An 18,528-nucleotide genomic window follows, 5' to 3' on the forward strand; every position below is an offset into this window, starting at 1 on the left:
AGTAACGAGATTGTAATTCATTTTAGTGAACAAGTGAGCTTTTTGTGATTCTACCAATCTGTAATATCTTTCCTCTTTTTCCCAAAACATGCTTCAACAGATGATGGTGAATAGAACAACTGAGGTACCAAAACCAACAGTTTTGTTAACCTATTCTTTCCAGCCTTTTACTGAAAACCATTTCATTCCCACTCCCCTTGTTCCATACAGTTCAGAGTGTACCACATTTCATTTTTATCTACTCTTGTCAGAAATATATATTGTCTCATCTTTTTTATGTTATTTTGTTTTATGGCTTTGAGATGCTCTTTGTATCTGTTTTTCATAGTAGTGTAGGGAACTAAAATAGTGGGCCTGCAGAGGAATTATTAAGTACAGAACAATAAATAAATTTATTTCTGTAGCAGTGTAAATCCATTCCAAAATATTCATCTGGACAATTGGTTTGGATTGTTTTGTTGCTTGCAGATGGCATTTTTAAAATTTTCCAGCTTCTTTCCCTCTTTATAATTTATTGTGTTTTCAAGTTCTGGGCAACTTAATATACTGAAATCAGTGGAACTTTGTTCCAATTTAAAAGTATTCCCAGCTCAGCAGAGCTCAGATCCTATTTTCTTGACGAAAAAAATGATAAAAATATTGACAATTGGATGTTGAAAGCACTTTACAGAAGCTACTTCTTAATTTCACAGAATTGCTTTCTGTAGACAGCTGTAGAAATTTGCCATAGAAGATGGATAGCTAAGCATGGACAGCTATAGTTTATTAGCCCTTGGACCCAAATTTTGTTAGCAACATCCCTCTCTTTCTAAATCATATGGAGAATCAACAAGTAGTATGGCAAAATTTGATACAGTACTTGATAAGTATAAAAAATTAATTTTTTTCTTAGAAAACAGAGAAAATGAGTTTTGCATCTGAACTAAGAAGAATAAATAATGAAATGAGCAAATAAGAAACCATTACATTTAATTCTTGTACAGTTAAAGTAGTCCAGAAGTAGAAGAATAATTCTGGTTTACAGTCTTCAAATTTTAGCTAACTATTGTCTTGTGAAAAAAAACACCACAAACTGGATTTTCTAATTAGAATTATTTCATTTTTGCAGAGTGGCTTCACACCTTTGCATATAGCGGCACATTATGGAAATGTTAATGTAGCGACACTTCTACTCAACCGAGGAGCTGTTGTAGACTTCACAGCAAGGGTATGCTTTCTCATCTTCTGCACATAGAAATAACAGTGAATTTTCAAGGAAATTTTCATTAAATGCATTGAAAAGGAAAGAAGGAAATAAGGAAGGAAAGGAAGCAGCACATCTGTTTTATTCACAGATTTGTTTATTTAAAGGCAATGATTCTCCAACCCCCTTCCCCTTAGAAATAATATCATGTTTCATAGTAAAGAAATAGTTGACTGTAAGACATTCATTATATTTTTACAGGGTACCACTATAAATGAACAAAAAATATATCTAATACAAGTAATCCTCTATTTACGATCACAATTAAGCCAAAATTTCTATTGCCAAGTGAAACAGTTGCTAAGTGAGCTTTGCCCCACTTTACGACCTTTTTTACCACAGTGGTTCAGTGAATCACTGCAGTTGTTAAGTTAGTAACAAGGTTGTTAAGTGAATCTGACTTCCCTATTGACTATGCTTGTCAAAAGGTCACAAAGGTAATCACATGACCTCGGGACGTTGCAACCATCATAAATATGAGTCTGAAATTTGATCCCATGACCACGGGGATGCTTTAACAGTCAAGTAGAAAATGATCATGTCACTTTTTCAGTACCATTGTAACTTCAAACGGTCACTAAACAAACTGTTTTTAAGCAAGGATTACCTGTATTAATATAATAGATATATTCTTTCATTTTTAACTAATTATATTTAAGTTAAGAATTGTTATGAATTTGGCATTTGAGAAAAAATTTGTTGTTGCGAAGTCGTGTCCAACCCATCGTGACCCCATAGACAATGTTCCTCCAGGCCTTCCTACCCTCTACCATCTTCTGGAGTCCATTTAAGCTCACGCCTACTGCTTCAGTGACTCCATCCAGCCATCTCATTCTCTGTCGTCCCCTTCTTCTCTTGCCCTCAATCTTTCCCAGCATTAGGCTCTTCTCCAGTGAATCCTTCCTTCTCATTAGGTGGCCAAAGTATTTGAGTTTCAACTTCAGGATTTGGCCTTCTAAAGAGCAGTCATGGCTGATCTCCTCTAGGACTGACCGATTTGATCTCCTTGCAGTCCAAGGGACTCGCAGGAGTCTTCTCCAGCACCATAGTTCAAAGGCCTCAATTCTTTGGCGCTCAGCCTTTCTAATGGTCCAACTTTCACATCCATACATTGCAACTGGGAAGGCCATAGCCTTGACTATACGCACCTTTGTTGGCAGGGTGATGTCTCTGCTTTTTAGTGTGCTGTCTAGATTTGCCATGGCTTTCCTCCCCAGGAGCAAGCATCTTTTAATTTCTTGGCTGCAGTCCCTATCTGCGGTGATCTTGTAGCCCAGGAAAATAAAATCTGTCACTACCTCTATTTCTTCCCCATCTATTTGCCAGGAATTGAGAGGGCTGGATGCCATGATCTTGGTTTTCTTAATGTTAAGTTTCAAGCCAACTTTTGCACACTTCTTCTTCACCCGCAACAAGAGGCTGTTTAGTTCCTCTTCACTTTCTGCCAGTAGAGTGGTATCATCTGCATATCTTAGGTTGTTGATATCCTGGCAATCTTAATTCCAACTTTTGATTCATCTAGCCCTGCCTTTCTCATGATGTGCTCTGCATATAAGTTAAATAGGCATGGCGACAGTATAGAGCCTTGCTAGACTCCTTTCCCAATTTTGAACCAATCAGTGGTTCCGTGTCCAGTTCTTACTGTTGCTTCTTGACCAACATATAGGTTTCTCAAGAGACAAATAAGATGGTTTGGTACTCCCTTCTCTTTCAGAACTTGCCACAGTTTTTTGTGATCCACACAATCAAAGGCTTTAGCATAGTCAATGAAGCAGAAGTAGATGTTTTTCTGGAACTCCCTAGCTTTCACCATGATCCAGCGTATGTTGGCAATTTGATCTCTAGTTCCTCTGCCTCTTTGAAATCCTGCCTGCACTTCTGGTAGTTCTCGATCCACATACTGCTGGAGTCTAGCTTGTAGGATTTTAAGCATAACTTTACTAGCATGTGAAATGAGTGCAATGGTGTGATAGTTTAAACATTCTTTGGCACTGCCTTTCTTTGGAATTGGAATGTAAACTGATCTTTTCCAAACCTGTGGCCACTGTTGAGTTTTCCAAATTTGCTAGCAAATTAAGTGTAACACTTTTACTGCATCATCTTTTAAGATTTTGAATAGCTCAGCTGGAATACTGTCACCTCCACTAGCTTTGTTGTTGCTCAGTTTTTCAAAGGCCCACTTCACTTCACATTCTAGGATGTCTGGCCCGAGGTCAGTGACCACCTCATTGTGGTTATCAGGGACGTTAAGCTCATTCTTGTATAGTTCTTCTGTGTAATTTTGCCACCTCTTCCTAATCTCTTCTGCTTCTGTTAGGTCCCTGCCATTTTGGTCCTTTATCATGCCCATTTTGCGTGAAACGTTCCCTTCATCTCTCCAATTTTCTTGAAGAGATCTCTGGTCCTCCCTATTCTATTGTTTTCTTCTATTTCTTTGCATTGTTCATTTAAGAAGGCATTCTTATCTCTTCTAGCTATTCTCTGGAATTCTGCATTCAATTGGGCGTATCTTTCTTTTTCTCCCTTTTGCTTCCCTTCTTTCCTCAGCTATTTGCAAAGCTTCCTCAGACAGCCATTTTGCTTTCTTGCATTTCTTTTTCTTTGGGATGGTTTTAGTTGCTACCTCTTGTACAATGTTGCGAACCTCCATCCATAGTTCTTCAGGCACTCTTTCTGTCAGATCTAATTCCTTAAATCTATTTGTTAACTCTACTGTATATTCATCAGGGATACGATTTAGTTCATACCTGAGTGGTCTAGTGCTTTTCCCTACTTTCTTCAGTTTAAGCCTAAATTTTGCAACAAAAAGTCATGGTCTGAGCCACAGTCAGCTCCTGGTCTTGTTTTTACTGACTGTATAGAGCTTCTCCATCTTTGGCTGCAGACCATATAGTCAATCTGATTTCTGTGTTGACCGTCTGGTGATGTCCATGTGTAGAGCCGTCTCTTGGGTTGTTGGAAAAGAGTGTTTGCTATGACCGTCGTATTCTTTTGACAAAATTCTGTCAGTCTGTGCCCTGCTTCATTTTGTACTCCAAGGCCAAACTTGCCTGTCATTCCGGTTATCTTTTGGCTTCCTACTTTAGCATTCCAATCCCCCATGATGATAAGGACATCATTTTTGATGTTAGTTCTATAAGATTGTGTAGGGCTTCATAGAACCGGTCAATTTCATCCTCTTCAGCACTGGTGGTTGGGGCATAGACTTGGACTACTGTGATATTGAATGGTTTGCCTTGGATTCGAACTGAGATCATTCTGTCATTTTGGGGATTGTATCCCAGTATTGCTTTTCCTACTCTTTTATTGACTATGAAGGCTATTCCATTTCATCTGAGGGATTCTTGCCCGCAGTAATATACCTGATGGTTATCTGAATTAAATTCACCTAATCCTGTCTATTTTAGTTCACTGATTCCTAAGATGTCGATGTTCAGTCTTGTCATCTCTTGTTTGACCATGTCCAGCTTGCCTTGATTCATGGATCTTACATTCCAGGTTCCTATGGAGAAAAAAATGTTTACAGCATCGGACTTTCCTTTCACCACCAGACACATCCACAGCTGAGCATCCTTTTGGCTTTGGCCCAGTCGCTTCATTCTTTCTGGCGCTACTAGTACTAGCCCTCTGCTCTTCCCCAGTAGCATATTGGATGCCTTCCGACCTGAGGGGCTCATCTTCCAGTGTCATATCTTTTTGCGTTTTGGTACTGTCCATGGCAAAGATACTGGAGTGGGTTGCCATTTCCTTCTCCAGTGGATCACGTTTTGTCAGAACTCTCTGCTATGACCTGTCCGTCTTGGGTGGCCCTGCACGGCATAGCTCATAGCTTCATTGAATTACACAAGCCCCTTCGCCACTACAAAGCAGTAATCCATGAAGGGGCAAGAAAAAATATATGGTAGCAAAACCAAAAGCTTTAGTATTCTGTAGCAGAGGTCTCCAACCTTTTGGGCACCAGGGACTGGTTACGTGGAGAGAGTTTTTTCTGCTGACTGGAGGAGGCGTGGTTTTGTGTGCTTCCTGCATCCCGCAGATGGGGTTTTGCTTGTTTTTGCAGCCCACTTGCTGGCATGCTTCAGCCTGGTACTGGTCCACGGACCAGGGGTTGGGGACCCCTGTTCTGTAGCATGTTCACCTCGACAGACTTTAATGCATCTGCTGCTTTCTCTCAACCATCATCGTATTGCTTGTTCCACCCACATTGCTGACAGATGAAGATGGAAGCATACTTTCTCTTACGAAAGCTTCCTTTAAATTTTTACATATATATTGAAGCACAACTAGGACGATATATGGGAAAGACCTTGGGAGACGTGACCAAGACAAGGCATCATGCCAAGGGAATGGGAATACGAGACAGTATTGCCCACAAGTGGATAATGAGTTGGACAAGAGGTGTAGAAGGCACCTTCCATAGTGTATCTGGCTGTGAAGCAGGTGGGGATGGGAGGATTGCATTTTCAGAGTTGAGAGATTATCATTGGCTTTGTGGCATAAACCAGAAATGAATCACAACCAGACAAATTAATTCTACTGTATTGTAAAGCTACTTTGATAGAATCTAGCAATTTCCCAGTCTCCCAAGTTCTTTCCCACATATCATCACAAGAGTAACAATTATTATCTAGCTACTTAGAATAGGGTCAGTTGTAATCCCTCATATCTCAAGATAGTAGATTGGAAAAGTTTGCTTTATTAACCCGTTTTTCCCATATAGATCTTCATATGGATCATGTTACTCCTTTAGGGTCATGTTACCAACAATTCATAATTTGTTTTGTTCTCTAAGCTATACAGTGATTGGTTTGTTTTACATCAGCACAAGCTCTAAATCCACTAAGACTTATCTTTATCTAGAATGTTATGTTTTGGGGAAAACAATTGTATCCTTGATTTATCTCTATGAATCATTTCATGGTGATCAAATTCACCTCATTAGGCCATCAACTTAACTCTTACTTATTGCAGCAGCTCTTAGAAATTATAGAATTATATTTCTGTGATGACCAAGCTTTTATGTTTTAACTATTCTTGATAAACTGATTTGTATTTTTAAAAAATATATATATTAGGTATTGGCCTTTAAAGAATAATATCCTAAAATAAATTTAGAAATGTTTGAATAAACTGTTTGATTATTTATATAAAGTTAGAAATCTGTGCTCATTTCTACTTTGTTTAATTCTTGTGTAAATAAAACCTTACTTTTTAAAAGACAAGAACAACACTACAGCTTTTCAGCTGGAAGTCTCCTGTATCATACATATTCTTACACAGAAGTGCTGTTAATTTTGAACATCTTATAACACCATCTAACTATTTATTAGTCATATTTAGACACTACTTATTTCCCCCATAGAGCAGCTATTATTAAATGTCTGATAGGCTGCACACGCTCAGCTTAAATGTTTTTTCCCTGCTTAATTTCTACATCTTATTAGGATTGGTTTTCTTCATATATTTAAAGTACTTTTTAATCTTTTTTCTTTCTGTTTTCCTACCATCATGCTAAATCTTTACCCACTATTCATGAATATGAAATGAAACAAAATCTTCAGACCTGTTTAAGACATTTTAATGCAAACAATTAGTTATGATAATTGGCTTCATTGTTGTTGCGCTAATGTGTTGTCTATGTATTTAGGCATTTGATAGAATATAAATATAGACTATGAAGGTCATTTTGTCTTTCATATTGTTTGTGTATGTCTGTAGCAAACTTTTGATGTTTTGATCTTTTAAAATTTTAAATAGTGCACTGCAACACACATATATAAAAGAACATATTTAAAAGCACATGTAATAATTATGGGTTTACTTGCATGAATCAATAGAAACATGTGGACATATATCATTGCTTTTATTACATTTAATCTAGGCTACTCAAAACAAATCAATTAAGAACAACATTTAAAATTCAGTTAAAACTATCCTAAAATAAAAACCATAGGAGAGGTCATTCCAAACTTACAAACAATATCATTTAGTGGGCTCCATACTTCCTGGAATTTCAGGCTTGATGACAAAATCACATTTTAAGGACCTTCCAAACAGTCAATAGGGTACCATAGGAGAAAATGTTTTCTTTCAGGGTCTCCTCCTTGAGGATGGGATCCACAACAAAACCCTAGTGCTGGATCTGAGGGGATGGGGAGGTAGTTGGGTAGAGATGTCTCTCAAGTGACTTGAAAATAGGTGAAATACTAAAAGGTGGCAGCATTAATAACCTGCACATTATTTACAAGTTATCTTGCACCCATTACTAATGGGCTTTCTCCAGGGTATGTTTGAATGCCTTCCCTTATGCAGTCATGGATGGCAGAAATAATGGAAACTCTGTAACACTTAGACATCTAACAAATCCCTGATTATGTTTTTCAAAGGTGTACACTCTATGTGGAACTATGCTTTCAGTGATTTTCCCTCTAATGGAAAAGGTTGTCCAGCTACCCTGATCAAATTTTATTTATTTAAAATAATAACAGAATAACAGAGTTGGAATGGGCCTTGGAGGTCTTCTAGGCCACCCGCCTGCTCAAGCAGGAAACCTATACCTTCTTAATTGTTAAGTTGTGTTCCTTATTCATAAGCCATGGCTCATCCAGATATAAGTAGATTGTACAATTAATTGTTTTAACACTATTTTATATTTTGGGATAACACTTGGTTTATTTTAAATTATCTTGTTCTAGTTGTACACTGTAATAAAGGAGAAGGATGTTGAATGACCTCAATTGATCTTGCAAAAAGTTAAAATGGGTTGGACCTGCTTGGACTTAATGGCAAGGTATAAGGAAAGGTATAAGGACTAGGGATTAGAACTCTGATCATCAAAACACATTCTTTTATAAAAGCTTCATTCAGAATGCTTGGATCCATGCTTGGAGTTTTTCTAACCAGCCAAGCAGGCAGTGGCAATCACTTCTGCTACATTGCCTAGAAAACTACCCAGATCATCGCCATGATCTGAGTTCAACTTGAGAGTAACTATCTCTTCACTCTAATGAAATGCAAAACACGACACAACATAAATGTTATGTTTCTAATACACATCTCCATCAGAAACATAACAACTTTTATGCTGTGTCATGTATAGATAGACACACTATATGCCTAGAGTCAGGTTTTGATTGTCAGCCTTTATGAGTCAGAATTGTTTTTAAATGTTTAATGTGCTCTGTGATACATCCTTGTTTATATTCTGTACTGTTTTGTGTCAAAATGCAAAACCATTCCCATTGAATGTCTCCAACCCCATCATGCTTTTGTTTGTTCTTTTCATGGTGTAGAATGGAATCACCCCACTGCATGTGGCTTCCAAAAGGGGGAACACTAACATGGTGAAGCTCTTGTTGGATCGTGGAGGGCAGATCGATGCCAAAACCAGGGTGAGTGTTTTATTCCCTGAATGTATGTTCTCATGCATTTTAGTTTTTTGCTTGGTAGGAGTTAGAACTCTAATTATCAAAACACATTCTTTTAGAAGATTTGTTTTTCTTTGTGAGCAGAAAGAAATTCACAAAGTACTATTTTATTCATGGAAGAAATTCTTCTATGAATATATATCCCCTTTCATGAGTGAAAACTCTTTTTTTAATAGATGCTATTTCTGTTTCGCTTGTATGTACTTTGAAAAAGAATTTGGGCCTTTTGGTGAAGATCAAGTGCAGCATTTGTTCTTATCAGAAAATCATTCTGAAAAAGTGATATGTCATCTTTGATTCTGGTGGGATTGCACTTTTCTATACAGTGCTGGTGCTCAATTTAGCTATTGCTTGATGAGCAAATATAATCACAGCCTGGGGTGGGAGTGTTTTGCACAATTTGCACTCACACCTTGATCACTTCCAATTTGAGTTACGGCAAATTGTCCTACATGAGACTGCCCTTGGAAGACCACCTGGAAGTTACAACTGGTCCAGAATGCAATGGTGCATGCAGTGGTATAATGCACTCCTAACAAAAGCTGCACTCTCTGTTTTCCTCTGGGTGCAATTCAAGGTGCTGGGTGCTATTTTTAAAGTCCCACATGGCATGGGACCAAGTAATCTGAGGGACTGTCTCTTTCTGTACCACCAGAGTGAATAGGATAGGAACATTCCAGTTTCTTTCCCTTAAACATTGCCAGCTTGTGAGACCTTGGCAGTATGCCTTTTCCATTTCAGCCCCTGCTTTATGGAACATTCTCCCTGCTAACATCCAATGGGCCCACTCTTCTTTGCCTTGTCTTTGCCTAGAATACTTAAAAACTTGGCTCTCTCCCCAGGCATTGGGATAGAGTGAGGTCTGGGTAGGATTAGAATATGGATGCATCAGGGAAGTGTGGCTGTAATGACAAGATCTGGTTTTTTCCCCCTGTTTGTTTTTTAATTTGTTGTTGTTGACTTTATATGATTTTATTGGTTGCAAGCTGCCCAGAATTGTTTTAAAATGGGTTGCTATACAAATGTTTTGATTTAATAAAATAATTCTGCTAAAATGCGGGTTTACTTTAAATTCAATTATGTTTAAATTCTAGAAGAGGTTAATAGAATCCATTGAAGATAAGCCTCGAGAAAATTATCAGGTCTTTAAAGTTTTCCTAAAAGCTGACAGTGAAGGTGGCTTATGAAGTTGCGGGGACAGTAAGCTCAGGAAGAGCTTTCTGCAGAAAAGTCTGATTAACTTGAGCTACCCAGCTAAACAGCTGCTGGAAGAGACAAAAAAACCAAGGGAGCATCTACTCCTATAAGGAAGATGAAAGATTTATTTAGGCAACCGGATATGGTAGCTATCAATGGCCTTTCTAATTCAAAATTCTTGGATATGATTACAGATCAAAGTATTCTAACACTTCTAACATTCCATAGTCTATTTTATTCCTTCTACCAAACAGGGAACAATACTTGATGAAAATATAATCACAGATTCTATGATTTCCATAAGATTACTCTTCTGAAAAAGATTTAAAATGACTTTATTTTTTAATTTATCACCCACATCAGATGAGTGTTCCTCTGAGCTGCCAGCATAGAGATATTGACAGCTGAAAGGACTGACATCCAATTTGCATAAATTTAGTGTATTTTTCAAGACATTTTTCAGTGTGGGAGATTCCAGAATTTTGGTTTCATTTGTCGGCGTCATGTGACTGTGCAATATCTTTGTGTCCAACTTTGATTCAGCTTGCATCATTTCCTTGCTTTGTCTACTTTGTCATGATTATATGTAAGTGAATAATGATGATTTGCATAATTTATAATATAAAAGCCTTACAGGTAAAGATATGATTGTCGAGTCGAAAAATAGTGTACATATTGCCAAAATGGATTGTATTAGTAACTACAGAAAAAACAAGTAAGAGTCTCATATCTGTTTTATCACTGTTGCTAGGAGCCCCTGAAATTCAGTGTAACTCGGTCAAGTCAGCAGTAGCAAAAAGTATGTATTGGAACAATCAGTTTTGCCATGTCACTGTGCAACCTCCCTCCAACAGCCAAAACTTAGAAAATAAGAAATTATTTTTATTCTGTGACAGGAAGATACCAGGCTACTAAAACAAAACTATTGTGTAGTGGGTCCGACGCAAGAGAGACGCCAGCCGGTGTGTGAGTTCAGCTCTTTATTGGAAGGGGAAGTGAACTGGGGAATGAGGGCTACCTGGCCTCCTTATATACCTGGCCAGGTAAGCTAACAGCCAATGGGGTTGGCCCTAGGTTTCCCGCCGAAACTGTCCAGGCCAACGCCCCCTGATGGCTGTTGCTATGCAGATGCCTGCATACATAACACCCCTCCCCCCTTAGAGAAGACCCACATAACAACAACAACATGCAACTACTATAACTATGAGTATATATATAAAAAAAACAGTGGTGTCCTTGTGTGAGGGTCACTTGCACACATAGTCCGACAGGTAGGCTGGTGTCCTGTGTGGACGGGTGGATCGTCTGGGTGTGCTTGGCCCTGGGCTTGGACTGTGGGTTCCTGAGGCCTTTGTGCAGGGCTGCAAGGAGCCGGCATCAGGAAGTCCTCCTCCTCTGGTCCCTGCCCTGTGACGTCCTCAGCTGGGTTGACCCCTCCTGGAGTGTGGTCCTCCTGTTGATCGTGTGCGTTGAGTTCAGGGACGTGTGTGACGTGCTCAGGGGCGTGTGTGACGTGCTCAGGGACTCTTCCTCTGAGCTGATCGATGTGTCGCCTTATGCGTCTGTCCCCCTCCACCCCTACAATGTACGAAAGGGGTCCTGTTTTCCCGACCACTGTCCCTGGAACCCAAGGATGTCCAGCCCCATAGTTCCTTGCCCAGACCAGGTCCCCCAGGTTGAGGACCCTGTGTGTGGGTGATGATGGCAATGGTGATGGTAGTGATGCTGGTGGTGATGGTGATGATGGTGATGATGGTGATGTTGCCCTTCCGGTTTCGGCTGCTACCCGGTCTGGGTGTAGGCGGTCCAGCTTGGTGATGAGGCGCCGTCCCTATCGCAGTTCTGCTGGGCTCTTGCCGGTAGCCACGCATGGTGTTGTGTGTTGGGCTAGTAAAAATTTGGCCAGTCTGTGGTGCCAGTCCCCGCTGATGATGCGCCGGAGTGCGTCTTTGGTCGTCCTTACCATCCGTTCGGCCTGCCCGTTGGTAGATGGATAGAAAGGCGCGGAGGTGGCGTGCCTAATCCAGTTCGCCTTCAAGAACGCCTGGAAATCAGCAGCAGTAAACTGAGGCCCATTATCAGACACAATTACGTCGGGGAGGCCGTGTGTGGCAAAGAGAGCTCTGAGCACCTGGATTGTCCTCCCCGAGGTCATGTTGGGGACAGGGACTACCTCTAACCACTTGGAGTGACTGTCCACCACTACTAAAAATAGTTGACCCTGGAATGGCCCCGCATAGTCAATGTGAATGCGGGACCATGGCGTGTGTGTGGCCTCCCACCGGTGTACTGGTGCATGTGGCACTTCTGGCCTGGATCTCTGGCACGTATAACAGGCCTTGACCCGATCCTCAACCTCCTTGTCCAACCCGGGCCACCAGAGGTAGCTCCTAGCCAGTGCCTTCATCCTGACCACCCCCGGGTGCCCTTCGTGTAAGGAGTCCAATACCCTGGCGCGTAGTGCGGGTGGAATGATGACCCTGCTACCCCAAAGGAGGCACCCCTTGTGTGTGGAGATTTCATCGCGTCTAATGAAATAGGCCTGAAACTCTGGTCCCGGGGATTTGTCCTGCCACCCTGTGCAAACCCATGAGTGCACCCTGCCCATGATGTTGTCTGTGGCTGTGTGGCTGGCAATGTCCTTGGCAAGAACTGGACACTCGGGTAGTTCCTGCAGGGCTAGGATCTGTGTGGCTGGTGCTGGGTCTGGGTCGTGTGTGTCTAAGGGGAGCCTACTTAGACCGTCTGCGTGGCCCATCTCCTTCCCTGGCTTGTGCACCAGCTTGCAATTGTATGCTGCAAGGAAGATGGACCACTGGAGCATCCTGGGGGACAGAATCTGGGGGGTTTGCCTATCTGTGGTGAACAGGCCCAGGAGTGGTTTGTGGTCCGTGAAGACAGTGAACTCCCTGCCATATAAGTAATCGTGGAATTTCTTGATTCCTGCCACGATTGCCAGGGCTTCTTTGTCTATTAGGGCATAGTTTCTTTCTGCTCCAGACAGTGTCCTAGAATAGTATGCTATGGGGACTTGTGTCCCGTTGGGCTCAAGGTGGCTTAGGACAGCGCCCACACCATAAGGGGATGCATCGCAGGCGATACAAATGGGCTTGGACTTGATGAAATGGGTTACTGTGGACTTGTCCGACAGCAATGCCTTCAGGGCCTTGAAGCTCTGATCATGGGTGGCCGTCCAGGCCCATGTTGCCTGTTTGTCTAGCAGCCTGTGGAGCGGTTCAGCGATGGCTGCCTTGTGTGGGAGGAATGTATGGTAGAAATTCAGCAGACCCAGGAATGCCTGAAGCTCTGCTTTGTTCTTGGGTGTGGGTGCTAGTTTGATGGCCCTCACCTTGGATTCTGTGGGGTGGATTCCCCTGGCGTCTACTCGGAACCCCAAAAATTCTGTGGAAGGAACGCCTATGCTGCATTTTTCCTTTTTGAGTTTGAGGCCAGCTGTGCGCAGCCTTGCCAGCACTTCCCTAAGCCTCCCTGCCAGTTCCTCTGCTGATGCTCCTGCAATCAGGATGTCATCAAAATAGGGGCAGACTCCTGGAATGCCCTTGAGTGTCTTTTCCATAACCTCCTGGAAAATGCCGGGAGCAACGCTGACTCCAAACTGCAGCCTGTTCACCCGGAACGCCCCCCTATGGGTTACTATGGTTTGGATGTCAGCTGTTTCCCTAGTGACCGTGAGTTGCTGGTACGCCTGTGCAAGATCGAGCCTTGCAAAGATGGTGCCGCCTTGGAGGGAAGCGAGAACGTGGCTGACCGCGGGAACTGGGTAAGCGTGCGGGTTTAGGGCGCAGTTCACCGAGCACTTATAGTTGGCGCAGATCCTTATTTCCCCGTTGGATTTGAGGGGGGTCACGATGGGGGTTTCCCACTCCCCTCCATCTATGGGCTCTAAGATTCCCTGGGCCACCAACTTGTCTAGTTCGCGCTCGATTTTGTGTTTGAGCGCAAACGGGACTCGCCGCGGCCGGACCCTAACGGGGGAGACGTTTGAGTTAAGCTTGAACGATATGGGGGCCCCGGTGTACTTGCCTAATGACCCGTCGAAGATGTCGGCGAACTCCCGGCAAACGGCCTCAACGGAGTCCCCCTGGATCCGATGGATCCCGGATACTGAGATTCCCAGGGCCTCAAACCAGTCCAACCCAACCAGGCTGGCTCTGCAGCCCTCTACCACTACAATGTCCAGGTGCCCTTCACGACCCTTAAACCCCACTGAAATGGTGGCCTCCCCCTTCACCTTGACCGGCGAATTCTGAAAATCGGTCAGGGTTAATTTAGTAGGCTGTAATTTAATCCGTTGCTTGCTCCGGCTAATTATGTGGTTAAGGGTCTCGTCCGAAATAATCGAGACCGCTGATCCGGAGTCAAGCTCCATGCTGCAAGGGACGCCTTGCAAACGGATTGCTAATCTAATTTTGGGTTTGAGCAGCCGGCGGCTACCTGTGTGGTTAATGGCCAGCCGGCTCTCGACATAGCCAATTTTTGTTTTGGTGGGGGCCCCAGTACCTTCGAACGGCAGTTCCTCCGGCTGCAGCTCGTGGATCTCCTCCCGGGGGCGGTGGCTACGGCAGATGGCGGCTATGTGGCCTGTTTTCTTGCAGGCCCGGCACATGGCGGACCGGAACTTGCAGAGGCTGCGCATGTGGTTCCCACCACACCCTGCGCACCTCTGGGGAACGGCGGTGTTGCTGGGAGGCCTGGGCCTGTCTGGGCATCTGGCTCGCTGGTCAGGGGTCGACTTCCGCTGGAGGAGGTCGATGCTCAGGTCGTCCTCCTCTGTGGCCCCTTGCCGGTGGACGCTGGTTGCCTGGTTGCCGGGCCGGTTTCCCTGGCAGGCTTGGACGGCCCCGCAGGCCGCTTCGTGTGCTAGGATGGCGTCCTCGGCTTCCTGGAGAGAGACCTCCTCTCTTTCGAACAGGCGCTCCTGCAACCGCCTGTCGCATAGGCCGCAAATCAACCAGTCCCGTAGTCACTCCTCCAAATTTGTGAACCTGCAAGCAACGGCAGCTTCCCGCAGGGCGGCGAGGAAGTCGGCGCCGGTCTCGTCGGGGCGCTGGTCCCTTTTCTCGAATTGTGACCGTGCGGCCACCTTGGAGCGCCGGGGCCTGAAATGTGCGTTGAGCCTGGCCACGAGGTCTCGGTACGCGACGGTGTTGATGGCCTCCTGGGGGAACAGGTTTGCGGCGACTTCTAGCAGCGCTGGTCCCCCAAGGCAGAGCAGGGCGGCCGCCTTTGCACCGTCCTCCGATATCTGATTGAACCACATGTACAATTCAACGTGAGCCAGGTAACGGGTCCAGATTTCGGGGCGGCGGGTCTCAAATTCGCGGGGTTGTCCGGCTCTAGCCATGGCGGCAGTTGGTCGTGGATGTGGCGCTTGGCGTTGCCGGTTTGGCTGGCGGTCGTGGGGGGAAGAAGGAAAAATGCCTTTCCCTTCAGCTCGCAGAGCGTTTCCCCAGTGACTTCAGCTCTTGGTCGGCAGCAATCCCATCCTCGTCGCCACTATTGTGTAGTGGGTCCGACGCAAGAGAGACGCCAGCCGGTGTGTGAGTTCAGCTCTTTATTGGAAGGGGAAGTGAACTGGGGAATGTGGGCTACCTGGCCTCCTTATATACCTGGCCAGGTAAGCTAACAGCCAATGGGGTTGGCCCTAGGTTTCCCGCCGAAACTGTCCAGGCCAACGCCCCCTGATGGCTGTTGCTATGCAGATGCCTGCATACATAACAAAAACCATAAAAACAAGACAATATCAATATACTATCATTAAGGCAAAACCTAATAAATTGTGAATGAATAGAGACTTGGCTCAGAAGGGAGAAAGGAACATGAATAATTAAAGAAGGAGAAAAAATTATTCACTCCAGGGAAAAAGGAAAGTGTGAGCAAGAAATTAAAAATAACCCTTGGTTTTGTTTGGTTTAAGATATAGTAGAGAGAAATTTACATGCTTTTAAGATTCCATTTTACAACTTTAGGGGTAGAGAGACATTGTCATGCTTTCAAGCTTCTATGCAAGGTTAGACCAGCATAGAGAGGTGAAGCTTAGACTGCTAGGTTACCTGCTAATCATTCCTGCTAAACCAGGGGTCCCCAACCTCTGGGCCGCAGCCCACTGCCCATTCCGAACCGGGTTGTGCAAGTGGTGGGTGCTTGCGGACACATGCAGATCCACTTGCACGAATGGTGGCACTCAAGCATGAAGCTCCATTTGTGCAACTGGTGGGTGCTCACTGCTCATACCATCGGAGCTGCGCACATTCACATATGCGCCTGCTGCTCAAATGGCACCATCCCTTCTCTCCCCCGCTGGTTCACCAAGCCAGAAAGGTTGGGAACCGCTGTGCTAAACCCCTTGTATTTACCTAAGTCAACTACAAGATAAAACACCATTAACACTGGTCAGCACAAACATTTCTCATAAAAGCAGACCTTTTGAGACCATGATCTTTGGTACTAAAGATGAAGTTAGATCACTATTTTGATGATTACCAAGTTGTAAGGCTACAGGAATTGACAAAATAGTTGTAGAAATATGGCAAGCAATAGAAGAAGAATATATACGGGTTCTAACCAAACTGTGCCAGCAAATCTGGAGAATAATACAATGACCAGTAGGTTGGAAGAGGTCACTCTACATAACAGAGTATGTAAAGTATGGTACAGAGGACCCTACATGGAAAGCTGATGTTTAAAAAGGCTAAGAAACACAAGATGTTAGATATTATTATTGATGCATGCTGGATAATTGAGAAAGCTGAAGAATACCAAAAGTAAGTCAGTATATGCTTCATTGACTCTGGAGAAGCCTTTGATTGTATCAGTCATGTTAAGCTGTGAAATGGGCTTAGAAAAGTGGAAATCTCTACTGTCCTCATGCAAAACCTATACAAGTCAGGTCATGAAGCCATAGTACTGTATATGGTGAAACAGATTGATTCCAGGTCAGCAAAGCAGTGAGACAAGATTATTTATTTTCCCCTTATTTTTTTGATCTGTATGTGGAATATATATATTAAGGGAAGCTGGACCAGAAGAAAATGAGTTTTGAAATTGGAAGAAGTGCCAGTAATTCACACTACATTGATCACACTAGCTGAAAACACAAGGATCTAGAAGTTCTACTAATAAAAGTCAAGGAGCACAGTGAAAAAAGTGCCTACATATAAAAAAAACAGTCATACAAGTAATGGTTTTTCCGCTGTATTTATCTTCTCTACTTCTTTGTATACAATTTTATTTTCTGATAAACATTTGGTAATTTCTAACCATATTAAAAGTTCTGCCTGTTACATGCAAAGTTTATCTGCCATAATGGGATTTATTACAGTATTGTGTAGCCTTTGCTTCCTGGTTGGAGACATACAATTAGACTAGGTCATCAAATTGCCTGAGATCTTGGCACAAACTACTTCTGTTAGTTGAGAAGCTAAGATGTTGGCATGTGTTTCACTTAGTTACAGAACACAATTCCAGATTTTACATGGATTAAGAGATGACCCCAGGTGCTCTATTTTTGGCAGAAGGTTACTAGATTGCCCTTTTGTATGAATATTACCAGTTGGTGATAATGGTAATAATGGTGTCTATTGATTTCTCCTGGGCTTTTGGTGTTTGTGCCTGGTGAATGCACCAGAGCAAGGCATTCAACTTTTTCTAGGCTGAGATCTGCTCAAAGGGACATTCTTTGTCTTCCATGAGTTATGCTAGAGGTCAAAAAAGCCATTTGCTGCCTATAGCCTGAATTGTAAACATATCCATTTGTATAGTTCAAGTCTACAGTAAAGTAGAGCCCTGGAACACACGGGGAACTGTATTTCCATTCAAACAAATATAAGTATGTTCTCCTTCAGAGTTCCAGCTGGTGAGAGAATGGTAGAGATAACATGCAAGTCCTACTTTCTGCTTAGGTCAATTCCTTCACATATGCAACTCAATCTATATGAACAGGCTTACAGCCAATATGGTTTTCCTTTTTCCTTCTTCCTTCAGCATTACAGACACAAACAAAGGAACAGAAAAGTAGCTACGTTTTGCGGGGGCGGGGAGGGGAGGGAGAGATTCTTGTATTTTAATTTTAATTTAATTTTAATTTTAATCCCATTTATATCCCGCCCTTCTCCGAAGACTCAGGGCGGCTTACAATTAAAGCACAAATCAATGTGCTTAGCAATAGCCTTCATTCTATGTATATGCCTGCTTATTAGGGCTTTCGGCCCCATCTCAGGCGGCATTATTACAAAGTCAGCTTATTGCCCCCAACAATCTGGGTCCTCATTTTACCTACCTTGGAAGGATGGAAGGCTGAGTCAACCTTGAGCCTGGTGGGATGCGAACCTGCACTAATTGCAGGCAGCTGGTGTTACTTAAGGAGGCATTAGCCCACTGCTCCACCAAGGCTCTTAGTCATTTTAGTCATTCTTTGGGCAGTGACGTGTTTATTTACGTAGCATTTGGGCAGGAGTAATGTGGAACAGTTGAGGTCCATTTAGAAATAGAAAATTCTCTGTACTACTATTTCTTCTTCTATGAGAAGCCCTGCCCTAACCATTGGTGCTAAAAGTGGATTATCAAGCTATTATGTCATCCAATACTTCAGTCCATTTCTGGGATTTAGAAACTGATACCTACTTTCAAATGTAATGACTT

The 18,528-nt window shown here is 43.0% G+C and overlaps 1 protein-coding gene across 1 annotated transcript in view; it reads left to right on the top strand.

Moving 5' to 3' along the window:
* Nucleotides 1-18,528, top strand: part of ANK2 (ankyrin 2) — a 320,058-nt gene that overhangs the window by 194,546 nt on the left and 106,984 nt on the right. Inside the window, exons 7-9 of the mRNA XM_081332775.1 lie at nt 101-124; nt 1,109-1,207; nt 8,536-8,634. Of these exons, the coding sequence (XP_081188901.1) occupies nt 101-124; nt 1,109-1,207; nt 8,536-8,634 (222 nt within the window). The remainder of the gene's footprint in view (nt 1-100; nt 125-1,108; nt 1,208-8,535; nt 8,635-18,528) is intronic.

Source organism: Vipera berus (assembly GCF_964194415.1).
Source record: "Vipera berus genome assembly, chromosome: 7".
Lineage (NCBI taxonomy): Eukaryota > Metazoa > Chordata > Lepidosauria > Squamata > Viperidae > Vipera > Vipera berus.